The sequence below is a fragment of the Convolutriloba macropyga genome, chromosome 12, assembly GCF_964194025.1.
Source record: "Convolutriloba macropyga chromosome 12, txConMacr16.3, whole genome shotgun sequence".
NCBI classification, from domain to species: domain Eukaryota; kingdom Metazoa; phylum Xenacoelomorpha; order Acoela; family Convolutidae; genus Convolutriloba; species Convolutriloba macropyga.
Genome location: NC_134479.1, coordinates 56884905 through 56908672, shown reverse-complemented (window position 1 = coordinate 56908672; position 23768 = coordinate 56884905). Strand labels below are relative to the sequence as shown.

General features: G+C 34.9%; 1 protein-coding gene across 1 annotated transcript in view; it reads left to right on the top strand.

Moving 5' to 3' along the window:
- The window catches only part of LOC142350556 (uncharacterized), a gene marked incomplete at its 3' end in the record, with an annotated part of 69675 nt that extends 45907 nt beyond the window's left edge, over positions 1–23768 (top strand). Inside the window, exons 8-12 of the mRNA XM_075402406.1 lie at positions 7050–7436; positions 8339–8614; positions 12329–12594; positions 19845–20093; positions 23630–23768. Of these exons, the coding sequence (XP_075258521.1) occupies positions 7050–7436; positions 8339–8614; positions 12329–12594; positions 19845–20093; positions 23630–23768 (1317 nt within the window). The remainder of the gene's footprint in view (positions 1–7049; positions 7437–8338; positions 8615–12328; positions 12595–19844; positions 20094–23629) is intronic.

Sequence of the window (23768 nt, the reverse complement as noted above, 5' to 3'; positions counted from 1 at the left end):
TCTTCGTGCAATGAATCGCATGATTGCGTTCAGACAACTATCAGTGTCTAATCTTGGTACAATCTCTATATGTACCGCACGTACAGTAAGGCATGTGAATAGACAACACCAACGCTTTTCGTTTCTTCGACCAATCTTTACTGTGAATGGTCCAAAATAGTCTACGCCCACATTCGAGAACACTGTTGATGCCACTAATCGTTCTTCAGGTAGATTTGCCATTACTGGTGCCTTTGTTTGGGCTTTTCCCTGTCGACATCTAATGCATTTGTTTTTGATTGATCTCAAAGCATTTCGTATGCCTAGGATCCAGAATTTTTGCTGGACTATGTTTCTGACATGTTCAGTACCTTCGTGATGATTATTCTTATGTTCATTTTGCAAGAATAATTCAACTACATGGTGCTTCCAATGTAACAGTATTGGATGCTTGGTTTCGAAGTTCAGATGACTTTTACCTATTCTGCCTTGAGCACGAATAAGTCCTTGCTGATCTATGAATGGTGAAAACTGGAGGATTTTGCTGTTTTTTGGAATTTCCTTTTCAGCTCTGAGAGATTTCATCTCTTCAGTAAACTGTTCTTGCTGCAGTAGTCTGAAGATGCTTGCTTGTGCATCCTCTCTTTCTTCAACACTTAGTGTTTTTGTTGCCGGTTTGTGTTTTTTGAATACACGCTTTATGTATGCCATTGTATTTACTAGTCGATTGTAATTGCTGAATCGTTCCCACTGAATCATCGGCTTCTTCTCTTCAACCTTAGCTGAGAAGACCATTTCGTCGTTTTGTTCGTCTGAAGCAAATGTTAAATTCAACTGTTCAGGCCATTCGTTCTCTCGTTGCTTCAACCAGGCCGGCCCAGTGAGCCATTCACTTCTCTTAAGTTCGTCAACATTGATCGCTCGTGTCCCGATGTCAGCTGGATTGTTAATACTACTCACATGATTCCACTGTGAAACATTAGTTGTATCCAAAATCTCAGCCACTCTGTTTGCAACAAACACCTGTTGCGTACGGTGGGAGCTATGAATCCATTGCAGAACAGTAGTGGAGTCTGACCAAAAGTTGCAACTCTGAATCTTCGATTCGTGTTCCTTCACTATCTGTTCTTTAAGTCTCACCGCCATCACTGCTGCTTGTAGTTCTAAGCGTGGTATGGAAAGGTGTCGCATCGGTGCGGCTCGGCACTTTCCGATTACAAATGCTAAGTCTGCTGAGTATTCTTTGGGCTTTGAACGTAGGTATGCCACTGCGCACATTGTGTCTTCAGATGCGTCGGCAAACACATGAAGTTCCCATTTGTCCTTGGCTGTGCTGAAGTATCTTCTATCAATTCTGGTTTCTGCTACTTCTGGAAGCTGCGCCTTCCACTTCAGAAACTCTTCTTCTTCGTTAGGTTCTACTGAGTTGTCCCAATATTGTCCATTTTTGGTCCAGATGCTCTTCAGGAGTCGTCTCATATGGACACTGAATGGTGCAAACAGTCCAAGAGGATCAAACACTGAAGAAACTAGAGATAAGATCTTCCTTTGGGTGATTGGGGTCTCAACTTCTTTGCTTGTACCTCTACAAACCTGTAGACTATCATCGGTAATCGTCCACTGAAGCCCAAGCACCGATGACCCTTCCTGGCTGGGTTCTACTTCAACCTGCTTTGTTTTGTTGATTGATCTTAAGTCCTCTGGGATTGCGTTGGTTACCAAGTCGCTATTGGTGATCCACTTCTTCAGTTCAAATCCATGTTTTGAGAGAAGAGGTTGCAGTTGTTTGAAAACTTTGATTGCTTCTTCAGGTGTTTCGACTGACTTGATGAAATCGTCCATGTAGAAGTTGCTTTGGATTGTTTTTGCTGCAATTGGGAACTCGTCTTCGTTATCGATCGCTACTCGCTTCAGAGCGTAGTTGGCACATGTTGGGGAACTCTTAGCTCCGAAGACATGACGTTGATACTCGTAAATTTGCACAGGTTCGTTGATTGTTGGTCTCCACAAGAATCTCAAGCAGCTTTTATCCCGTTCAGGAACTTGCACTTGCAGAAACATTGATTCAATATCTCCGGTTAGGGCAATTGGTCCTTCTCGAAATCTGAATATTGTTCCGATCAATCCGTGTAGTAGATCGGGTCCGGCTAACAGCTTGTCATTTAGGCAGATATCTTTGTATTTTGCTGCAGCGTTGCAAACACGGCGAACTTTACCCGGTTTGTTGGGGTTTAGTACTGGATGGTGTGGCAAATACCATTCCTTTCCGAAAGTGCCTTTGACTTCCGATTTACCAAGGATCTTCACAAACCCTTTTTCAACATCTGTATCAATTGACTGTTGATACAATTCTTTCAAATTTGGGTCTCGTTGGAATCTTCGTTCCAGTGAGGAGAGCTGACCAAGGGCCGAGCCGTAGTTGTTTGGAAGATTGGGTTCTGGTTCGCTCCAGAGCATGCCCACTTCGTACCGCTCCCCTGTAAACTTTGTCGTGCTCTCTAGAAACTTCTGAGCTTGCTGCTCTTTCTTTGATTGACTTACAACATTTATTTTGGAAGCATAGGTTTCTATGTCCCACCATGATTGGATATTTTCTGCCACTTTCACATCTTCTGTGAAGGCAAAATGACAAACATTTTGACTTTTCTTGCCTGTCATGGGACCACTGACTACCCATCCTAATTCTGTTAAGACGGCGAAAGGCTCACTTCGTGTTCCAATCTTATAGTCCAATGGACGTTGAATTTCGTAAGCATCTTGTCCAAGTATGATGCCTACTTCCATCAGGTTGAATGTTCTGTTAGTGAGAACATGCAGGTGTCTGAATTTGTTCTTCAGTTCCTTGTAGTCATATGTTGTGTTTCCCAATGAGATTGATGGGTGTGCAAACGCTTCGATCGAATGCACCTTTGAATGTAGTCCCTTTATTGTGATAGGAACCTTCTCTGTCCTCAAATCTTGCGTCCCATGTATGCCAGCTATGTTCAAGGTAACGTCCGTGCCTTTGGCTTGTAGTTGATCCTTAACACTTTGATCGATGAATGATACTGTGGACCCACTATCGAGGAAAGCGTAGGTAGTCAGCCTGTTACCACCACTCTGAACCGATACAGGAACTATTTGAAGAAAACTAGTAACTTGGTTACTCTGGTTCATTGTTGCTGCGCTTACATTAACTGCGTGACTACCCTCGTCCATTTGGTTTTCTGAGTGTAGCAGTCTGTTGTGCTTTTTGGTACATCCATTTAAACCGCACGGGTGGACTTTACAATCTTTGATTGCATGCCCTTTCCCCAGACATCCATAACATAAACGTTCTTTTCTCACTGCTGCATAGCGATCGGTGACATTCATATTCTTAAATATTGGACAGTTCCATATTTTATGAGTGCCATCCGCTAGTGGGCAGTTGTTGTTTTGCATCTGCTTGGTTTCTTGCAGGTTTGAACTTGCACTGAAGTTCGATGTCTTCGAGAATTGTTTTTCTCTATTTGCGTTGCGTCGGTCTTCTTCTTTGCGTTCCCCTTTAAACGCTGAAAACCCTTCATGCACGAATGCCATTCGTGATAGCCATTTTTCAAACATGATAAGGTCAGGCCAGTCCTCGTCTTTGTCATCGACGTAGAACCACCATTTTTCTTTAAGAACTTGAGGTAGCTTATCAACTGCCATGTACAATGTCGAACTTGATTGCAAATCACCAATATGTTTGTACTCTTTAAGCACGTTCACGAAGTTAGATACAATAACAGAAAAATTAATCAGGCTGGTTGAATCATGAGGTTTCACTTGATTAGCTTTTCGTAGGCTCTCGAGCTGCGCATCTATAATTACATGCGGTCTTCCAAATTTTCTTTCTAAAATGTTCCAGGCAGCACTATAAAACTGTCCAGAATAGCCCATTCCCGAGATTGCAGATTTTGCTTTGCCTGTTAGCAGAGTTTTCAAATGGCTCATTTTTTCTGAGTCGGGAATCGTCCTTTTATCTACTGTTGCTATGAACATGCTAGACCACTCAGGCCACTCCAGCGGGTTTCCGTCAAAATTGTTCAACCTCAATTTTGGTAAACTACTGCTTGAATGTCCATTGTTGTAGTGCCTTCCAGCTATCGGCGATATATCCCGCCCTTCAACACTTACTGAGCGTTCGCGAGAGTTTGGGTACCATGGGTAATGCCTCTGCTTATTCCGTTCAGGGCTGACGTCAAAGCGAGCTCTTGGTCGAATTGGCGTTCGCGTGTCGTTCATCGAATTCGCCCACTCCGAGACATCTCTCCTTTTTGGGGTCCAATTGAAAGGTGACTTGTCACGCGCCTTAGTCGATTGAGAACGTAAGTCATCTTTCTCCAACGCTGTTTTTTGCAATTGGCGCTCTAGGTCTCGCTCTTTTTCCCGAAGCTGATGTTGCATCTCTAGTTCTTTCATTTGCATTTCTAGATCCAACCTCTTTCGATCAAATTGTGCTCGTTCGATTTGCAACTTTCTATCAAATTCAATTTCAAATTCTTTTATTCGTTCTTCAACCTGACGTTTCACTGAAGATGTTTCCGAAGCGTTTTCTGTATCCTGGTTGATTGTCCGTGTAACCGTATTCGTCGTTGCATTACTTGTGTTACCATGGTTTTGGTTAAACTCTGGAATTCCAACGTTTTGTTCTAACTGATGCACATTATTCGCAGGCGGTTGCTCTTCATTGGCTTGAAGAGTTGACTGGCTTTGCTGGCTTGACATGTTTGTCTCTCCGTGGATATACGGTAACCACTCTGCGTTCAAATATTGAAAGTATTTTTCTCTCTCAAGTTTGCGTTTTAAAGAAATATCTGGGTCTCGGAGAGTCTCAGCTTTCTTATTCACGAGTTTTTGAATGCTGTCGTCCAGTTGCAGTATCTGCTGATAAAGAGTCTTGAGCTTGCTTGGTCGATCTCGATTATCAATGAGCTCAAAACCTTCTTCCTGTTTCTCAATCCACTTGTTTCGCAAGTTGTTGATCTGTCGATCCAAAACGCTTTGACTCTGTGACGGAGTCACTTCTTGTGTACTTCGGGACTGCAGCTTGAATCTCTACAGCTCCTTTATTTGTTTGCTTTAATTGAGTTTTGCTTTTCAACGTTCCTATTTGCTTTGCCTAGTTGGCTTTGCGTTGTTGAAATGCCTGTTGAGTTTTGTTCTCGTTCGTCGATGACTTTGTCACTTCGACTGTTGGATTGGACAGCAGTTTATTCCACTGTCCGGGTCGGCGGACCAAATGTAACGGCTGCTCTCCTTGTGTTGCACAAAGAAAGTTTTACGCCGCCCAGTTCGTTCTGAGTGGTTACAAAATCTGTCCGGATACTTCGTTTATGCAGTTCGCTTTTGTAACTGTATATCCGCTCTGCTGTACTTACCGTTGCATTAACTATTTTAGTTCGTAACTATTCGTTGATCTTAGTTTTTTCAACTATCAATTTGAACTGGATTGCTACAGATCACACAATACGGGATCTCTTTATGTATACCAGTTCAATCCGATAGAAAAAACAAATCGAAGACAAAGATATATGTCTAAGACCTGTTTGTGCAAAAATATTTAAATTTAAACTTAAGTTGGCTTTTGCTTTTTGTACTCACAAGTTGAGAATACCAGAAGTTGGGGTTGTAACAGTTGAATTTCAGCTCCAATAATTCGTTGATGCAAGACACAGTAACAGAATTTACTGCTCAAGAATAATATTTTGAATACAAGACACAGTAACAATTTACTGCTCAGGAATATTTCTAGTTCAAGACACAGTAACACGTTATTCACTGCTCAAGACAATTTGTTTTGCAATATTTTGCTGAGTTATACTTTCAGCCGTTTTCTGCGGCTACTACGTTGAGTTCTTTGTGTTGCCTTTTGTTATTTCCCCCTTTTCTCTTTTTTCTCACGTGACAAACTGTAACTAGAACTAGAACTATAACTATAACTATTAAATGACTAAGACATCAGAAAGTGTTTTGTTTCTATTTTCCCCGCCTATGCAAGCTTGTTATTCCTTAAGCTCAGCTCCAACACGCAATTTTTTCTAAGTTTTTTGAAATTTTTGGTCATTTTTTAGGTTTCCTCAGTCTCAAGAGCCACTTAACGTCCTCTAGGGTTTGATTAAAGGTTACTCCATACATATTTTCTAGATACAATGGAACGTTTTTCAAGATTTTAGTATCAGCAATTTTTAAAAAAAATATTCGCTTTTTTTCAAGTTTTTGATGTTTTTGATTTTTTTTATCATTTTACCGGCACCAGGGTCCTAGGGACCTCCAAGTTTTGATGATAAACTTTTGCATAGATCTTAGAGTTAATGGAATGGTTATCAAAATTTTAATGACTCCAGTTTTATCATTTTTTCGGTAGAACTTACTTTTTTCAAATTTTTGGATAATTATTATTATGTTCCAAGTTTATTGACCTTTATGAGCCAGTGAAATTATTTAAAGCTTGAGATAAGAATACTGGATAGTCTCTTGAGACAATGAAGTGGTTTTGAAATTTTCAATATCTCTAATTTTAGCTTTTTGATAAAATTCTTTGTTCTAAGATTCTTGATTTTGTTAAAATTTGCGATTGCTTTCAAAATTTAATTTTCTCCTTTTCTGAGTTTAACGATCATTACTGGCCGACGAAGCTTTTTCAAGTCTTGCAGATTGGTTACTTGACATAACTCAAGAGACAGAAAGTAGTTTTGAACATTTTCGCTTTTCTTTTGCAAATTTTCATATTTTGCAAATTTTTAAATATCAGTTTTTTTAATTTTTTTTTACTAAAAAGGATAGAAAACTTAAAAGTTGAATACTCAAATCAAGCTAAAGCTAGCCTCAATAAACCGTGGCTAGCTACGAAGCCAACCGCTCGCCGGTCTTTTGAGAGTAATTCGCCCGACGTTAGTCGGTTATGTTATCAAGATCGTGTTAGGCTTTCATTAGAAATGTTGACATAAGTTGTCACAACTTATCAATTTTAGATCGAGTTTCGATTCACTCAGTAAAATGGGGCGGTGGAGGGGTTGTAACTAAACTTGTCAAAACTTATGTCTAAAAACTTTGTTCTTTTTCAGACGGACGACCTGCTTGGCTCAAGTATGGGTAATTTTGATTCGTTCCCGAACAGTCCCGACATCGCCTCGGCTGCCCAATCAGCTCAACTATTACGTAACAAATTACATCACAGTCCATCATTAGACGGCGTTTTAGACGAACAGTTTGCGCCTGGAACGAGTTACGATCCGACGAGTATTTATGGAAACCGAAGTGATATAGAAAAAGAAGCGAGTACACACTTTGCGAGTCATAGTGACGTAACAACTAGTTCGTTTGAAGTAACACGTCGATCGAATGACGCAATACTGAATCCAATTGACAGATCAACATTGCCGACTGTGATGGGCCATTCGCCGAACTCGCGAGTTAATCAGTCCTCCAGTAATTTGCAATCGTTTAATCCAGTAAGTGTTTATGTAGCAGGTGCTAAATTTGGGTCTTTCCCATTATAGCCCCCCAGCTTAGTGGTCAGATAACCTATAGCCCCCCCCCCCCCAATCGTGGTAATTATACCATAAGGGGGATATAATTTCATGGGGGGGGGGGGGGGCTAAAATGGGAAAGACCCCCAGATTTTTACATAAAGAGTTCAGCTACTTTGTAATGGCACGTAGCTCTGTTTGTAATGGCACGTAGCACGTAGCTCGCGTAGCATAAGAATAAGCCAAGCGTTTTACAAAGATGTCATCTAATTTTAGCAAAAACTGTCTTCTTTATCTTCTTTATTTACATAAGAGAAAAGGAGCCTACATTTTGTATAAACTAAAACTCTTCTTCTGCGGAAAATTTTGTTATTTGATAATTTTACGAACATTAATCAAGCAGTTTTCAGAGGAGAATTATTCGTTGATGCGGGACTTCCAACATTTTATCCTCAGTTTCAAGCAATTATTTTTTCATTCTATATTCTCTTTCTTCAATCACCGCGCAATGTTCTAATTGCGGAACAAATTTGTTTAATTTTTGTCAGAATGAGGCATTAAGTTTAAGTTTAAGGTTTGATTATGTAAATTACATAACACCGCACGTTTTTGAACAGGAACAAGATTATTTAATCTGTTTCATGAAAAATAAATTCAATAATTAAAAAAAGTCATATTTACTTTAGTTTCAGCCAATTTGATACACACAAACAGAGATTTGATTTGAGGAAAATTAGTTTTCTGCGTTCTCAGCAATATTCAGCAAGTTCCGTAAAACTTGCATCTGAAAATTGCATTTGCTTCAATACTCATGAACATTTCCCAATATTTTTTTTCAATGGATGTATTGTGACTAAATATAAATTTGGGTTAATTATATTTAGGCGCCCAAACTTCACAGAAGCGTGGAAACCGTCTACCCCCCGCCCAACTCATCCCAGTCTCAAAAAACGTCACCCACAGACACCCAACCCACTTCCAAGTCAGCGGGTGCTTCAGCAGTGACCACCCCCACCTCCAATTCCCAGTATGAGGATGGAGGGGGACACGAGGGAAGTGCGTTTGAAGATCAGGGCGAGTTTGTTCACGCCGGGGGTAGTTTCAACGAGAGTGAAGTTTCCATAAGGAAAATGTCATCCACGGATACCTTAGAAGCTGAGGTAAAAAATAATTAAATAAATAAATAAATAAATAAATGGTTTACAGAGCCGCAAATTGCAAATGATTATTGTTCCGACCCCTCTTGAGGGGGGGGGGGGGAACTATATACTCAAATGGGTTTTTTTGTTCAGTCAATTTTGACCGGTCGATATAATCATCGTAGAGAGTTGAGACTGGTATCATTAGAAAGCTCGTCCAGCGTAGAATATGGAACTAAAAAGATTTTTTTGATTTTCGTTTTTGACAGTGAGATATCGGGGTTTAAACTTTCGAGAAAATAGAGTGAATTCCGTTGATTTCATTCACCTTTTATCAGAATTTTTGACAAAAATTTTCCAATTTTGATAAAAGTTAATAAAATTTTTCAAGAAAATGTTGTTGATTTTACGTTTAAAGACATAATATACTGTCGGCTATTTTCATTGAATTTTTTTGTCACAAATTCCGGCTAAATATTTCACAAAATTCAGATTTTTTCATCAAAAACAGCACGAAATAAGTTTCTCTGGCCTACTCTTATTAAATTTGCAGGAAGTGCACACCCAAACACCACTAACACAATCTTTTTAGACTGAAAAGGGGGCTAATTCCACTTCAGTTTCCGTTGAGAGTGCTCTGTAAATAAAACTTTGCCGTTTTTTGCTAACTTTATTCGTTGATTATCAAAAACGCAGCATTTATTTTTGATTTTTTCACTAACAAAATATCTATATCAATGACATTCCAAAAATTAAATATTCCTAATGGACAATCAGCATTAGCAGGACTGGTTCTGTACCAATCTTGGACCGTTACAATCTAAAAATAATTCGGGTTGTCGTCAGTCGGTTTTTTATAAAAAAATTCGATCTTTTTTATATTAATTAAATAAAAGAACATTTCAACTCAAAGCTCTCTAGTGATAGATCCTATTGGCTTAAGCTCAAAATTAATTTATATAGTTGATTGCTTGAAAACTTATGGTCGTTTTTGACTTTTAAAATATTTGCATTTTAAACAAAAAATGACTTATTGAACTTTGCCTCCATTTCTCTCTTAATTTGGTCAACTTGTAGCTTAGTGTCAGCAATCAAAGAGTGCTGCTTCTTTCTGCTGAATTCAAATTTAGTCTTCATTGTGGTTTTACGCCTTAAGTTATTGTGTTCTGGCTTTGATACTACTAGATTTCACAATTTTTGTTTAATTTTTATCTATTTGCCCATTTTTCATGTTTTCTAGTTTTGTCAAATTATCACGTTATTGTCAGTTCATATATCACATTTTTCGCGTTCAAAATAACGCACAATTGTTAATATTTAAATCCTTAAAGACATAGATTGTGGTTTTTTGCCGCTTCAACAGTACTTTCTCGAATAATATAATTGAATTTGATATTAGAAGATAGGTAATGGCTTTCATTACTTTGAAAACAATTGTGTTTTAAATGAAAAAAAAAAACATTTCAACTTCGCAATTTTGTTCCTTTTATTGTTTTTTTGTTACCTGATCTCGTTAATTAAATGTTAAAGATGACAAGTTTTTTGTCAAGGGAAGTGTCAAAAAGGATTTGTGTCACAAAATCTAATGTTTAAAGAGAAATCGTTATGACTTTAGTGGCTTCGACACGAGTTTTTCACAAAAAAAAGTAAAAGAATTTTTGATTTTTGTCATATTTGACGTTCTTTTTGTAGACATAAGACATACTCTGGATAATTGCAAGTCTCAAGGGTTTCCTTTGGAAGAATAGACGAACCTATTCAAATTTTTCATTTTGTAATTAATGGCTTTTATGTCTTTGGAAATGAATTTTTTTCGAAAAAAAACAAGTATTACATAATTTTGCTTTTTTTTCTTTTTTGTCTAATTGTTGCTTGTTTTCATGAATGAGCGGCCACATAATACATTATCGGTGTTCGATGAAAGTGCAATCGAACATATTTTGGGGGCCAAATTAGGGCTTTACGGCTTCCAAAGCATTTTCTGGCAAGTTTAAATTGATTTTTAGTTTGTTGTCTATTTGTTGTTCTTTTTGTTACTGCATAAAAAATTGAATACCAAGAGTTCTTAATTCCCTTCTATAGAAGCATTGGTAATTGTAAACCTATGTGATATTTTAGTTGATTCTTAATGGTTTTCATTACTTTGAAATTAATTAAAAATTGAGCGAATGTTCGAACTTTAAAGTTTCTGTTCTTTTTTGTCTAATTGTTACCAAGCTTTATTATAAACTGATGAATAACCATTTTTTTCTGTTCAATTACAAGTTGTTTGTTTATTTTCAGTTTTATCTGACGCTATTTTGACTTTGTTATTAAGTTTTGTTTTTTAAACCGGACATAAATTTTTTGATGTAATTAATGTTTGTTGTTGTTGTTTGATTTTGCCGTTCGTCTTCGCTCGCTTTCTTAATATCGGCATATTTCATCAATCAAATGCATCATTTTTTACTGCACTGAGTTATTTGCTTTGGAGGCTATCTTCTCGTTCATACACCAGTTTTTTTTGAAAAATACTTGATTTTATTGTGTTTTTCCATCTGTTCCTCATTTGATAGACAATTATGCCAAAACTGTGGATGAGCGGGGTCGGAACCTTATGTGCGATCGCACATTACTGAGCCGCCTTGTTTATTTTATATAAATATTTATGTTAATATGTCGAATGCGCTCGGAACACCATCGAAAACCATAATTTTTTTCAGGTGTCTTTGGCGAGTCGTGATCACTTGAGTCGAGATCAAAATTTTGGAACCCAAGTTTTTAATAGCCTTTTTTTCAGCAAAGTATTTGTATTCTTAAATATCATTGATTCTGCTCTTTTAACACTGTACCCGGACAAAACTGTCCCATACAAAATAAGCACAAATGGCTAAATTTTCAAAGATAAAATAGTCCCAAACCCTAGTTCAAAACTAATGCCAAATTTGAAAAAATTTCCAAATTATCTCTTCACAAGGTCAAATTTGCAAAGTTTTACAAATTAATGTTATGTTTGCAAAAATTTGCAAACGATCGGTCGAGTTCGTTCTGGTCGAGCTCTGTTTAATTTAGCAATGTGTGTTATTTTCCTAATTTCTCAGAGATTGCTTAATTCAATTTAAAAATGTGAAACCTTCTAAAATGTACACCTTCTAAGCGATACGTAAGCTAAAATCACCCTACAGGGCCAGTTCCGAAAAAAAATGGACAAAAATATTCAGACCTGTTTGCAAATATTTGTAAAATTAATTATTTTACAACGTTTGCAAATTTCTTTATAAATAATTGCAAATTTGACATTTAAGTTAAAACTAGGGAATAGCAGAAAATTCTGAAACAAAACAGCCCAAGACAAAACAGACCAGAATAATAGACATTCTGATCGGAAATTTACCTGGTCAATCGATTTTCATGATTCAGCAATTACTCACTGCAGGTGTTGTGTCTGCTTTTATTTTGTCTGGGAGTATTTTGCTATTTGACTGCTTTGTCTGGGACCGTTTTGTCTGTTCACAATTTAGCACGCAGATGCTGTTTGCTCCAACAACGTTTACTGAAGACATGTGACATAACCAGGCTTATAGTCGAGAAAATTTTCTATATGGTTAAGAAATATCAGAGATAGGAAACAAGTTTTAACAACGAATTCAAAGTCAATTTTTGTTAGAAATAATTTCTGGAAAAATTTGAAACCTCAACTTAAACTTATGGGCCAGACTAATATTCGAAATGGAATAAAAACAATTCTTGTTTAAGGACTATGATAAATCACCCTCACCAAATTACGACTCAACAGAGCGGAACCCAACCTATCAACAACATCAACAACAACATCATTATCAACAGCATCAACAACCGATGCCTTTAATCAGGAAGGAAAACAAAAGGGGGAAAAGTTCGAACTTGAAGGGGGTGAGAAGTAATTTGAGGGTAATGTCTTATTCCTCTACACCTGATATTGTGACAGAAGTTGCCAGGTTGAACGCCGAAGAAATCAGCGAAGATGAAAGACGAAACGCGAGGTTGGTTTTTAAAAAAAAATTCTCTCGGTTTTGACCTACTGATGAGCTAATGCTAACTTTTGATAAGATTATGTTATCCCAGTGAACTGATACTTGGTACATCCTGATAAGAAACATAATAAATGTTGGTAAATCTTGCCATGGTACTTCCCAAGAAAACATCAAGAAATGTACGAACTTGCAAGTTCTTTGCATGGCTGTCAAGAAACAGGATCTTGGCAAGATTTTCCAGAAGGAGTAACCATGACATGGCAAGATATATCAAGTATTTCTTAACATATCTTGATGAGATCGTGCGAAGAACTTATCAAGGTGATCCAAGAAATATTTCTATATCAAGTTCTTGGCAAGATGGCTCAAGTTTTGCACGAGTTAACAAGATCTTGCATGGCATGGCAAGCTGTATCAAGTTTCGTTTCACTGGGATCTTTTACAATGTTCTGCAAAAAACTATTTTATTATTTCAATATAATCTTTAACTTTTTAGTTTAATTAAATTTTGTAATATTGTATATATATTATCTTTTTAGGTTACCAATCGGTTTCAATGATTTTTTAAGAATTATATCGGCTGATATGTGAATTTTTAAAATAATGTCAAAGATGGAAAAATTTCAGGTGGTTTATGACGCAAGAAAATAAATATATACTCGTTATATATTTTCCCAAAGCTTATGATCCAAATTTAATGTTCATCTGCTTGTAACCACACATATTTGGGAAGGAACTGTTTTTGACATTTTGATCCTCTTTCACTCATTTGTTGTCACTACTTTTCAATTTGGATACTAGTGACATTTAGAGCGGACAATAGTTAAAAATATCTAAAAAATTTGGTACCTTATATTTCCTGAAAAAAGGTAACTATACTCCGCGTTGTGAAAACATTTATTTGGAAGGAACAGAAGCGCAGACAGGAAAACTTAAAGACTAAACAGAAGCCTGCAACTCTGTAGCAATTGGAATCACCCATCTTTGTATTTGGTTTTTTTCGTAGAATAAGCAAAGATTATTGAGGATCAAGAAGAAAAGTAATAAATTTAAAAACTAACAAGGAGGCTCAATAATGTGCGTCCGCACATGATGTTCCGACCCGCCCTCATCTACTTTTTTGACTTAACTGTCATTTGATTTACATTTTTGGCAAAAAGATAATCAAAAATAGGTGTTTGAGTTTTAAAAAATCGTTACACAACCAAAGTAATAACTGAATTAAATAATGCCATGCCTCATTACAACGAAATCTGCCATTAAAAAGACTACGAGAAAAAAACAACAAAAAAAGCAGAAACAAAAATTTCACGGCAAAAACTCAATATCTAAAATTAAAAGCTTCTAGTAACAACGTCAAATTACAATCAGACAAAAACCTAACGACATAGTATTACTTTTTCCTAACTACCCAGCAGATGGGATTTTTCTTCTTTAATGAGACTAGGTAACAAGTCGACAAAGAGAAGAAACAATGAGGCGAAATTCAAAAATCAATCAACATTTGCTAAACCAAATAATTTTTAAAGTCTTAAATATCAGTAGCTTTAAACGAAATAATTCTTGATAAATCTGAAAAAAAATCATAATGGAACTAATAGGACGTGTCTTTGGTTAGACTAAGCCATAGGAACGGATTAAATATGCAGAAGAACTCAAAAAATTACAAACAACAAATTACAAACGTTGCGAAAACACAAATTAGTGAAGCCATTAAAATCATTAGCTATTATCTGGATATTATGTCTTTTTTTTCAATTTCTATATATATACATACATATATATATATATATATATATATTAATTCAGCTTAAAATATGCTTAATGAACAGATAATTTCAATCGGGCCACATATGAATATCATTGGGATCTGTTATTACGCGATTGTGCTAAAGGAAGAGAAAAAGAAACACAAATACACCACTCACATAACTTTATGAAAACGCACATTGTCCAACAAACAAAACAAAAGTTATGTCATAATATCAGTAAACATGTTAATTTTTTTATATACAAGAAATTGTACGGGATCTCTCAATGATGAGAATAAGTTACAATTTGACAAAAAGAACAACAAACTGAAAAAATTGAAAAATCCTGAAAAATCTTTAAAATGTTTAGTATCCTAAACATTAAGACTATTAGCTATATAATGACTGCTTTGGGTATAATCTTTCATTCAATCCTCAATTACAAGCTTATGAAACCGGTCAGCATTTTACAGCTACCTAAAGAAAAAAAACAGGCAAAATCAGCAAATTTAAAAAAATGGGTGAGAAAAATGTCGAATTCACTAAAAAAAATGAATTTTTCAGTAAAAACTTCTCTAGTTTCAATTGTTCTTTAACATCAATGGAACTTTTTAAAACAATGTGACTCCAATAAATCAACAAAATTGAACAAATACATTAAAACCACATTTTTGAGGAAACCTTTAGAATAAACGCCATTAAATTCAAAAGCTTTCAACGGAAGCTAATAAATACGCTAAGTTATGCCTCGATGAGACAACAAGGATATTTTTAATTCATAAATCATCAATAAGACATTACGATAAGTCATTGACTATGAAAACAACAACAAATACAGGCAAATTCCAAAAATTAGGTAGAAAAGTGCGAGAAAAGAGTTCCGAAGCCATTTAAATCATAAGCTGTTCTCTGAAGAAATTTTATGTATGACCCATAGAACGTCTCCTCTGAGCCAATGCAACTATCAATATTAGGATAATGTGTTTGGATTCCAAAAGGAACCAAATTAACAAAAATTCGTGCTGCGAAATCATAAATCCAAAGCTGGAAGATAATACCGCTAACTAGACTAATTGTGGTTGATATAGAAAAGATGGGTGTTCGGTCATTACTGAAACTGAATTAAAGTTCACCAATATAAGCTTAAGATTGTTTAATGTTAAAAAAAATCTCGAAAAATCAATTTTAAAGTCTTAATAGCCATTATCTGTCCCCTCAAAGCTCTAGATAGGCTCACTTATTGCTCATTATGAAATCTATTCCGCTTTTAGTCAACAAGTCTATGCCATTGGACTCCAAAAATTTAGTGAAACCTCAAAAAGTAATTCAGATTTTCATTTAAAGTAACGAAAACTCAGAGTCGAAGCCAAGAGAAAACACGAGTGATTCTTTGAAGAAGAATTTTTGTGCATTGGTCTTCACTAGACTGTATATCAGGTTATCATTAACGGATCCTTGATATGAAAAGTGACAAGCCTCTAGGTGACTTAAGAAAACAAAAAAAATATGAAATATTTTCTAAAAAAGAGCTTTCAAATAGAATTCGAATTTTTGATAGTACACTTCCCTATGAGACTAAAACTAGTCTCATATATCGATTTTCGTCTATTAGGAACTCGAAATTGATTCATTTTTTGGTGTGAAATGTAATTTTGAATTAATATTTTTATTAAAAAAGATTTTAATTTGAAGAAAAGAAAACAAAATCATGCAAAATATCCCGTGTTCACGCAAAACTTCAATCCTCGATAACTCCTTGCGAAAAAAAAAAACGAAATTGAAAAAAATATTATTAGTTTCCAATTCTACGCTTCAACAGCTTTTTAATGATACCACTCACATTTCTCTGCCATGAATATATCGATCGACCAAAATTGTCTGAACAAAAAAAACACAATTTGAGTATATAATTCCTCCCCCCACAAGTGGGGTCGGAACAAACCTGTAGATTTGAGGACCAAGGGGTGTATTACGAGAACTCATGAGCAGAATCGACAGTTTCAAATAGCACAAGTTTTTGCACATTTTGTGGAATGATAACAAAAAAGGATATAAACGCAAGCGTTTATCATTTCTCAAATGCTCTTCAGTGTCTACGATAGGTCCGAAGTAATTAGCGGCAAAGCTCATTGACTGAATATTTAGGTGATTTTTATTGTTAAAAACAGTAACGAGAAATTTGTAAATTTGATGTTGGAGTAAGTTAGGGACATAATAGAGACAAATGTTGGATACTGGTGACGAAAACTGTTGCTAGCATCAACGTTGCTGCTAATTTTCCTTACAAATATAAACTTCAAGAAACAGCTTTTTGCCAAATAATGTAAACATAAAACATAAATAGACACATAGTTCGTTGCGTGGACAAGATTGCAACTATTTGTCATTTAGTCATTTTCGGAGCGTTTTGTGCAGAAAAAATTTTAATGGTATATTTTGTTTGAACTCGATTAGTAGCTTGCATTAATCGAGTTCAATTAAATTGATTCTTTCGAAATAAAAATTTGCCCTCCATATCATGCAAAATTTTAAAAAGAGAACAGGTGCTTTTGTATGACAGTTTTTGAGACACGTTTTTCATAGCGCACTGAATCTAAAGTTATTTGACTTTCAATTTTATTATGGTTGCTTGCCGTTCTGTTGTTTCTGTCTTCAAATTAGTCTTTTGAAACTTGGAAAAGCTTGCTAGAACAGTGAAGTTCAAAACCTGCAAATGGAACTAGACTCAATTGAATAAAGTTCAATATAGACACCTTGAAAATTGCTGTTTTACCAATTTTTTATGTTCTCGATCTTCAGCTTCTGCTCTAAATTGTTTCAATGTCATCTTTTTGATAAATGTTTTGCTCTTTCTAATAGTCACTGAATTGTTACTAAAATATTAAGAATCTGCCTGAATTCTTTGCAGATATTGCTCGTATTAATCCATATTTATGGCTCTTCCCGTGAAAATGCTTTCCAAATAATTACTCCAAACAACGCTTTCGAAATGTTTATGATTGTTTTAGAATAGCAAGATTTCTGATCACTTTTAAAAAATTTTTGAGAGAATTTTAACAATGATACGTTTTTTTCAAAAGATTCTGTAAAATGAGTATCTTGCAAGATTTTGCAAGTTCCTGGTGAAATTTTGCTCAATTTTTTAATTCCGTATGACAGCATTCAAGATTTTACAAAATAACTGACCGGAAAACTTTAACAAGGTATAATAAACCGCAAAAATTGGACTGGCGTTGGTTGTATTTCATACAGGATGTGTTCCAACTTACCAAATAATTGTATACTGTTGCCGCAATCATCTACTTAAACGGCTGCTATTTACAATTTATCTAATTTACGACTAGATTGTTTAGTTTTGTAGGTCAATCTGCAGAAAAGAAGTTCAAAAAAGAAAAAGCGACTCTGGTTGTTGTCCAAGTTTTGTTATTAGAGAAAGAGAGAGATGAAGATAAAAATGTGTGCAACAAATTTTTCAAATCAAGATGACAGTTTTTTGCGTTTCTGTTTCTTAGTTCTGACTATCTCTTTTACCTGAAGCAGATTTCGTCTTAATTTTCACATTTTTTAAAATTAATAGCCTGTTTAAGAGAATATATGATCATTTTACGCAATCATCGGGCTTTTAAATGCAAGTTCCAGCTATTTTATTTCCTCCTCATACAACTTTAAACATTATTTGCATTCTTTGAATTGTTTTATTCAATACACGTTTTGTTTCTATAGAAAACTGAGAGGGTAAATTTTAGCCTCTTTTTCTCAATTTATTTATTGTTCTTTATCTTTTGTTCTTTTTGTTCTCCTCTGGAAAATCGAATACTCTGTACAGATTTTCAGTTAAACGATTTGAATCTATTTTTATCACTATAAGGAGATAGTTCAGGGTTTGACGGGGTTTTTTTTAAAACCACAAGGAATCTTTTCAGTGGTTTTGATGAATTGCTGAGATTTCACAATTTTATGGATATTTTCTTTGAATACTGTTAACAGAGTTTGATTGAATCTCTCGGGTTTTCTTTTATTTTCCTATTTGTTTCCAAATTTTTCTGTGCATTTCTTAGTTTTGCCTACTTTTTGTTATTTGTTTATTAAAAGGATATTACAACACTGTATGGTCAAGTTGATTGTTCTGGAATAGCAGTTTGCGGCTGACTTCTCTGATAAATGATCAATTTGATATTTGCTTTTGATTGGTTTCTCCATTTTTTTTGGTAGCGCGTATAATAATTTAACTCAATATTTAGGTAATTTTTTTGACTATTCAGATCTATTTAATTTCTTCTAATAATTTTTTTTAAGTTTAAGTATTTGGATTTACCGAAGTCATTTTCATTGCATTTACATTTCCATTTATATTTTCATTGCATAAATTCTGACTGACATCACTCACTGTTTCAATTAATCAAAGTTTATAGTTACGAGAACAAATTGTTTTTAAATATAATAATTGCAGTCGGGTTGAAAAAATTGAAGTCCAGATAATGATTTTAACTGACGAAGGTCGGCGATGAAGTCATTGTCTATAAGGTTATCAAAAATAAGTAGTTAACTTTTTGTATGAAATTTAGAACGCTGAACACATTATATATTCGATGCACAGTTAGGCAAACAGGTGTATTACTGTGAAGCTGGAAACGCGTAGAAATGTGAAAATTTTTGTAAAATTAAGAACTTCTCGATTAACTGCGTTTCGGTCAAAATTGACTCAATAAAAAAGCCAGGTTAGCATAAAGTTCATTTCCCCCAAATACTTGGCGGTTAGAGCAAAAATATGTCGGTTTCCTTTACAAAGTCCAATTCAAAATTTCAGTATCACCAAATTTTGACTTGAAACTTTAAATTCAATCATTCGCCATCCGCCATTTATTGAAACTGTCATTAGAAACGTCGGAAAGTATAGTAAGCAAGAATTTTGGAATTGCGAATGAGACATTATAGGTACAGCCGTGGAATGAAACAAAAAGTCAATGAAAAACCAATTTCGGCCATTTGTCATTTAAACAAAAGCTATTTTGAAGGACACACAAACATTTAATAAACATCTGTCGTAAATCTGCCATTTCAATAATGTTTCCTTTCTAAAATAAAACGAGTTTAGCTTTTTCTTCCTTTTATTCTACGGGCAATATTTTATACATAAACACTGCGGTTTTTCCATGGTTATCAATTTAAATCAAACACAACTTGAAGGTTCAATTTTTTCAAGACTCAAAAAATTTGTTCAAACTTGTTCAATTATTTCAAGAAAAAAAATTGTTTATTTGCAATTATTTCTTAATAAATCTATTATTTTTTTGAGAAAATATTCATTAACTGTTAGTTTTTAAGATAATTCGATTAAAGTTTATTTTTTGACTGGACGATTTATTACTTCTACTACTTTCTATTCCGCAGAAACTCCTTTGTGGTAGACTTTTTTCATTAATTTTTTTATCAATGACTATTTTCCATTATTATTGAAAATATTTGTAATCTTAGCGAGAAGTACCTTTGTGAATTCTGCATTTTTAGCCTCAAGCTCGAATCGGGTTACCGGAATTCTGGAATTGACCACGAACTGACTCTTTCCTCCGATTTGCTTCTGGGTCCCCCCTCCAGCCCCAAAGCTGCCCCGAGGAAGATAGAACAACAGGGTACAGGCAGTGTGGGTGTCGGGGGTGTTAGTGGGAGTGGGGGTGGTCCCCCCAGACGGAAGGCGCCCCCTCCCCCGCCTAAGAAGACAGCCACGTTGTCAAGTGATGGATGTTACGACATTAGAAGGTATCTTATAGTTCTGTTGTTATTTTTTGTTTTTCTTCTAATAAAAAGGAGAATCTTATTAAAAATTGATATCGTCCAATAAGTGAGGACCAATTTCATCTTTAATCTCTTTATTTTGATGACTCGATTGAACAGTTATTGAAAATTAAGCCCAAATAATCTAAATTTAACTGTGACATGAAACCAATCATTAATTAAGAAAAATATCTTTTGAAAAAAAAAGCAAAAAGATGGGTTGCGAATTTTCGATTAGCGTATTTGCAATTTATTATTTTCAATAGCCGCGAAGCGATGGAGGCTATTATTGGGGACATCGTCGTTTTTACAATTCATAGAATTTGAATTGTACTGGGGCACTGTCTTTTTTAGGACTCGAAGATGCTTTATGGTTTTCTGTTGTTAAGACTCGAAGAGGCTTTATGGTTTCCGTTTTCTGATAAGTGAACGAGAAAGAAAACCGGAAGTTCCGGGAGTGAATAAAGTTTGTAAAAGTTGTTTCAATGAACAAATTCGAAGTTCGAAGAAAAGAGAGTGGTTCTTTTGTTCATACCTTCTTTTGAAACAGAACGATGATAAATATAGGTGTGAAAAAATTCGTTAAGCGAGAAAATTTTTTTGTTCACGTGCGGATTTTAAGCGTTTTTTTGGTTTTTGCAACTTATGTTGTCCGAGATGTTATTTCAGACTAAAGGTATAGTCTTAAGGTTGTTTTGATAGCATTTCGAAAGTTTTTGGTAATTAAAGGGGATTTAACGCTAATTTGAAGGTTTTTTTCAACTAATTGTTCGATTTTAAGGTTAATTTAGCAATTTCTGGCCTAGTATTGTATTGTATTGCTTTTACTTGTCACTGATTGTAAGCCTGATCATAGTGCGCAATTTTTATTTCAAATTAAACAGGGGTTTTTTGGTACCAAGCTATTTACTTCCTTGATTTTTGACCAAAAAAAGCGAATAATTGTTACTTTTTTCAATTTTCCTAATTTTTCAGTTTCTTTTCTATCTTAAAGATATTTTTGTGCCTTTTTGTCATGTTTGAATATGTATGAACAATTAACTTGTCTCGATTATTTGAAATAATGTTTTGCTTTGTATTTGTACTTGTACAATTTAAAAAACTAACTAAATTTTTGTTGTTTTTTTTTGGTTCAAATTACTTTTCTGTTAAATTTGGTTTTTTGATTCAATTAAAATTGTCTTCTCTCTTATTTGATGCTCGCTGCGACCAGAAACTAGATATTCTGTGGGCTGTTTTTGACTGGGGTATCTTCAAGTCTTTACCGGAATTCTTCCGGCTATGATTTTTTTTGATAAATGAACGAGCAGGAAAACTGCAAGTTCAGGGAGTGAATAAAAATTGTCATACTTGTTTCAGTGAGCAAATTTAAAGAGTGGAGAAAAGAAAGAGTGGTTTTTTTGTTCGTGCCTACTTTTCAAACAGAGCGAAAAATGTAGTTGTGAAAAAAAGATCAATTTTTTTGTCCACGTGCGGCTTTTTCAAGCGTTTTTTTTATTTTGAAACTTCTATGTTGTCTATAAGAGTTTAATTCAGACTACAGTTATAGTTGTTTTGATAGTGTTTCGGAGGTTATCGGTAATTAAAGCGAGTTTTACGCTAAATTGAAGGTTTTTCAACTAATTCTCGGGCTTTAAGGCTGTTTTAGCGATTTCTGGCCAATTAATGTATTGCATTTTTTTACTTGTCACTGAATGTCAGCTCAATGCTCGTGGGCAGTTTTCATTGCAAATTAATTGCAGGTTGTTTGATATCAATCATTTTTTCTTTTGAATTTTGACAAAGAATTATCGAACAATTGTTTAATTCTTTTTCCAAATTTCGTAATGTTTTTTCGTTTTTTTTTCAAAATTAGAGAAGATTTTGTGTTTTTTGGCTAGTCCGAATTCGTCTGAGCAATTATATTGTCTTGATTGCCTGAAGCATTGTTTTCAATTTGTGTTGGTACTTCTACAAATTGAAAAAGAAGTCGAATTTTTTTTTGGTTCAAATAACTTTTTAGTAAATTTTTTTTTCAATGAACATATATTTCTCTCTTCTGATTCTCACTGCTATCAGAAAATAAAAATTTGACAGGCTGCTTTTGACGAAGGAATCTTCGAGTTGTTTCGAGGCATTATTGTGGCTATGTTTTTGAGATCTCTTTACACATTTTCATGATTTTTGAAGTCAAATTGGAGCAGTGAGTTTGGCCAAGCCGAAACACGAAATGGAGCAAAACAAGCGACTGGTTTTGCCGCGTGAAATCTTTTAGTTCCAATATTCAACCAGAGTAAGTAATCGGAGTTTGAACAAAAATTCGGCTTCTCGCTAGTGGTTTTTTGTTCACATGCGGCATTTTGACTTTGGTTTTCTGTTCTTTTTTTAAATTTTCTGATCTGATTTTTTGGAAATTTCCCAATTCATTCAAATCTCGTTCTGAGTCTATTTTTTGGTTAGTTATTGTAAATTCTTCGAGATGTATGTCAGGACTTGTTTATGTTTTTGTTAATTCATTGTCTCCATCGATGATCCTTGCGACCATTGACTTTGTCAATTTCAATGATTTCTTCTGCTTTGCGGCTAAAATTTGTGTGCCTGACGTCATTTTGCTTGGCTTTTTGGTCAAATTACGGGACTTGCTTTACTCAAAAAATTAATTTTGAACTCGTTTAAGGAACTTTCAATTTTATGAACATTTACTTGTTAAAGATCAATAGTGTGCATCTAAGTAATGCCAAACGTATACGCCCTAATTCTTGAGTATTAGAGTCTTGAGTTTTTGATATCGAATATTTGTTTTGGAAACGCGCTATTAGGGCCATTTCCTTACAGACCGTATGTGACTTATTAAAATGACAGCCCGAATTTAACCCAAAAAGTCTAGTGGTCTAATAATGGACTGGTGGTCAATCTGTCTATCTTATTTCTTTAGTTGTTTCAATTGCTTGGAAGACCACAAGCGTCTATCGCAGCTATTTTCCGGCAATCTGCTGTCTATGTTTGTTTCTCTTGTACATTTCCAAATTTTTCGAAATTGCATCTACCTGTTGCAAATTTGACAATTTTTTTGGGGATCTATTCTGTTTCCCCGCATGTTTTTTATGACCTCCTTTTACAAATTATGTGTTGTTATATAGCACGTTGCAATGTAAAAATAATGCACGTGCGCCTGGGTATCATAAAGCATATATTCCCACTATGCTGGGGGGGCGAAACAGAATATTTTTTTGAGATAGTTGAACAACCAATTTTTAAGTTTTCTCCGATTAATAAGTTTCAATTAAAACAAATCTGCAATTATTATTCAGCAATAAAGAATCAAAATTAGAATTAAATGATATCATAGCCAGATTTTTTTCTACTTTCTTCATATAAACCACAAACTTGCATACGGTTGGATTTTTTAGATTTATCTTTTAGCTTAGGATTGTCCAACAAATCATACATGTATGTGATTACACTTCTGTTTTTTTATTTGATAAGGCAAAATTTTTTTTTCGGACGTGTGATGATAAAATTAAATCTGGACTTCGTTGTAGCAACAACGCATCAGTTGAGTCGCTTTCTGACATCCGCACAAGTCCACCTGCAATCCCAAAGCGGATGGCTCTGAATCCACCCACCCCAGAAGTCCACCACCAACACATGTCCACCTTCGGAGGAATGTACACTCCCAAC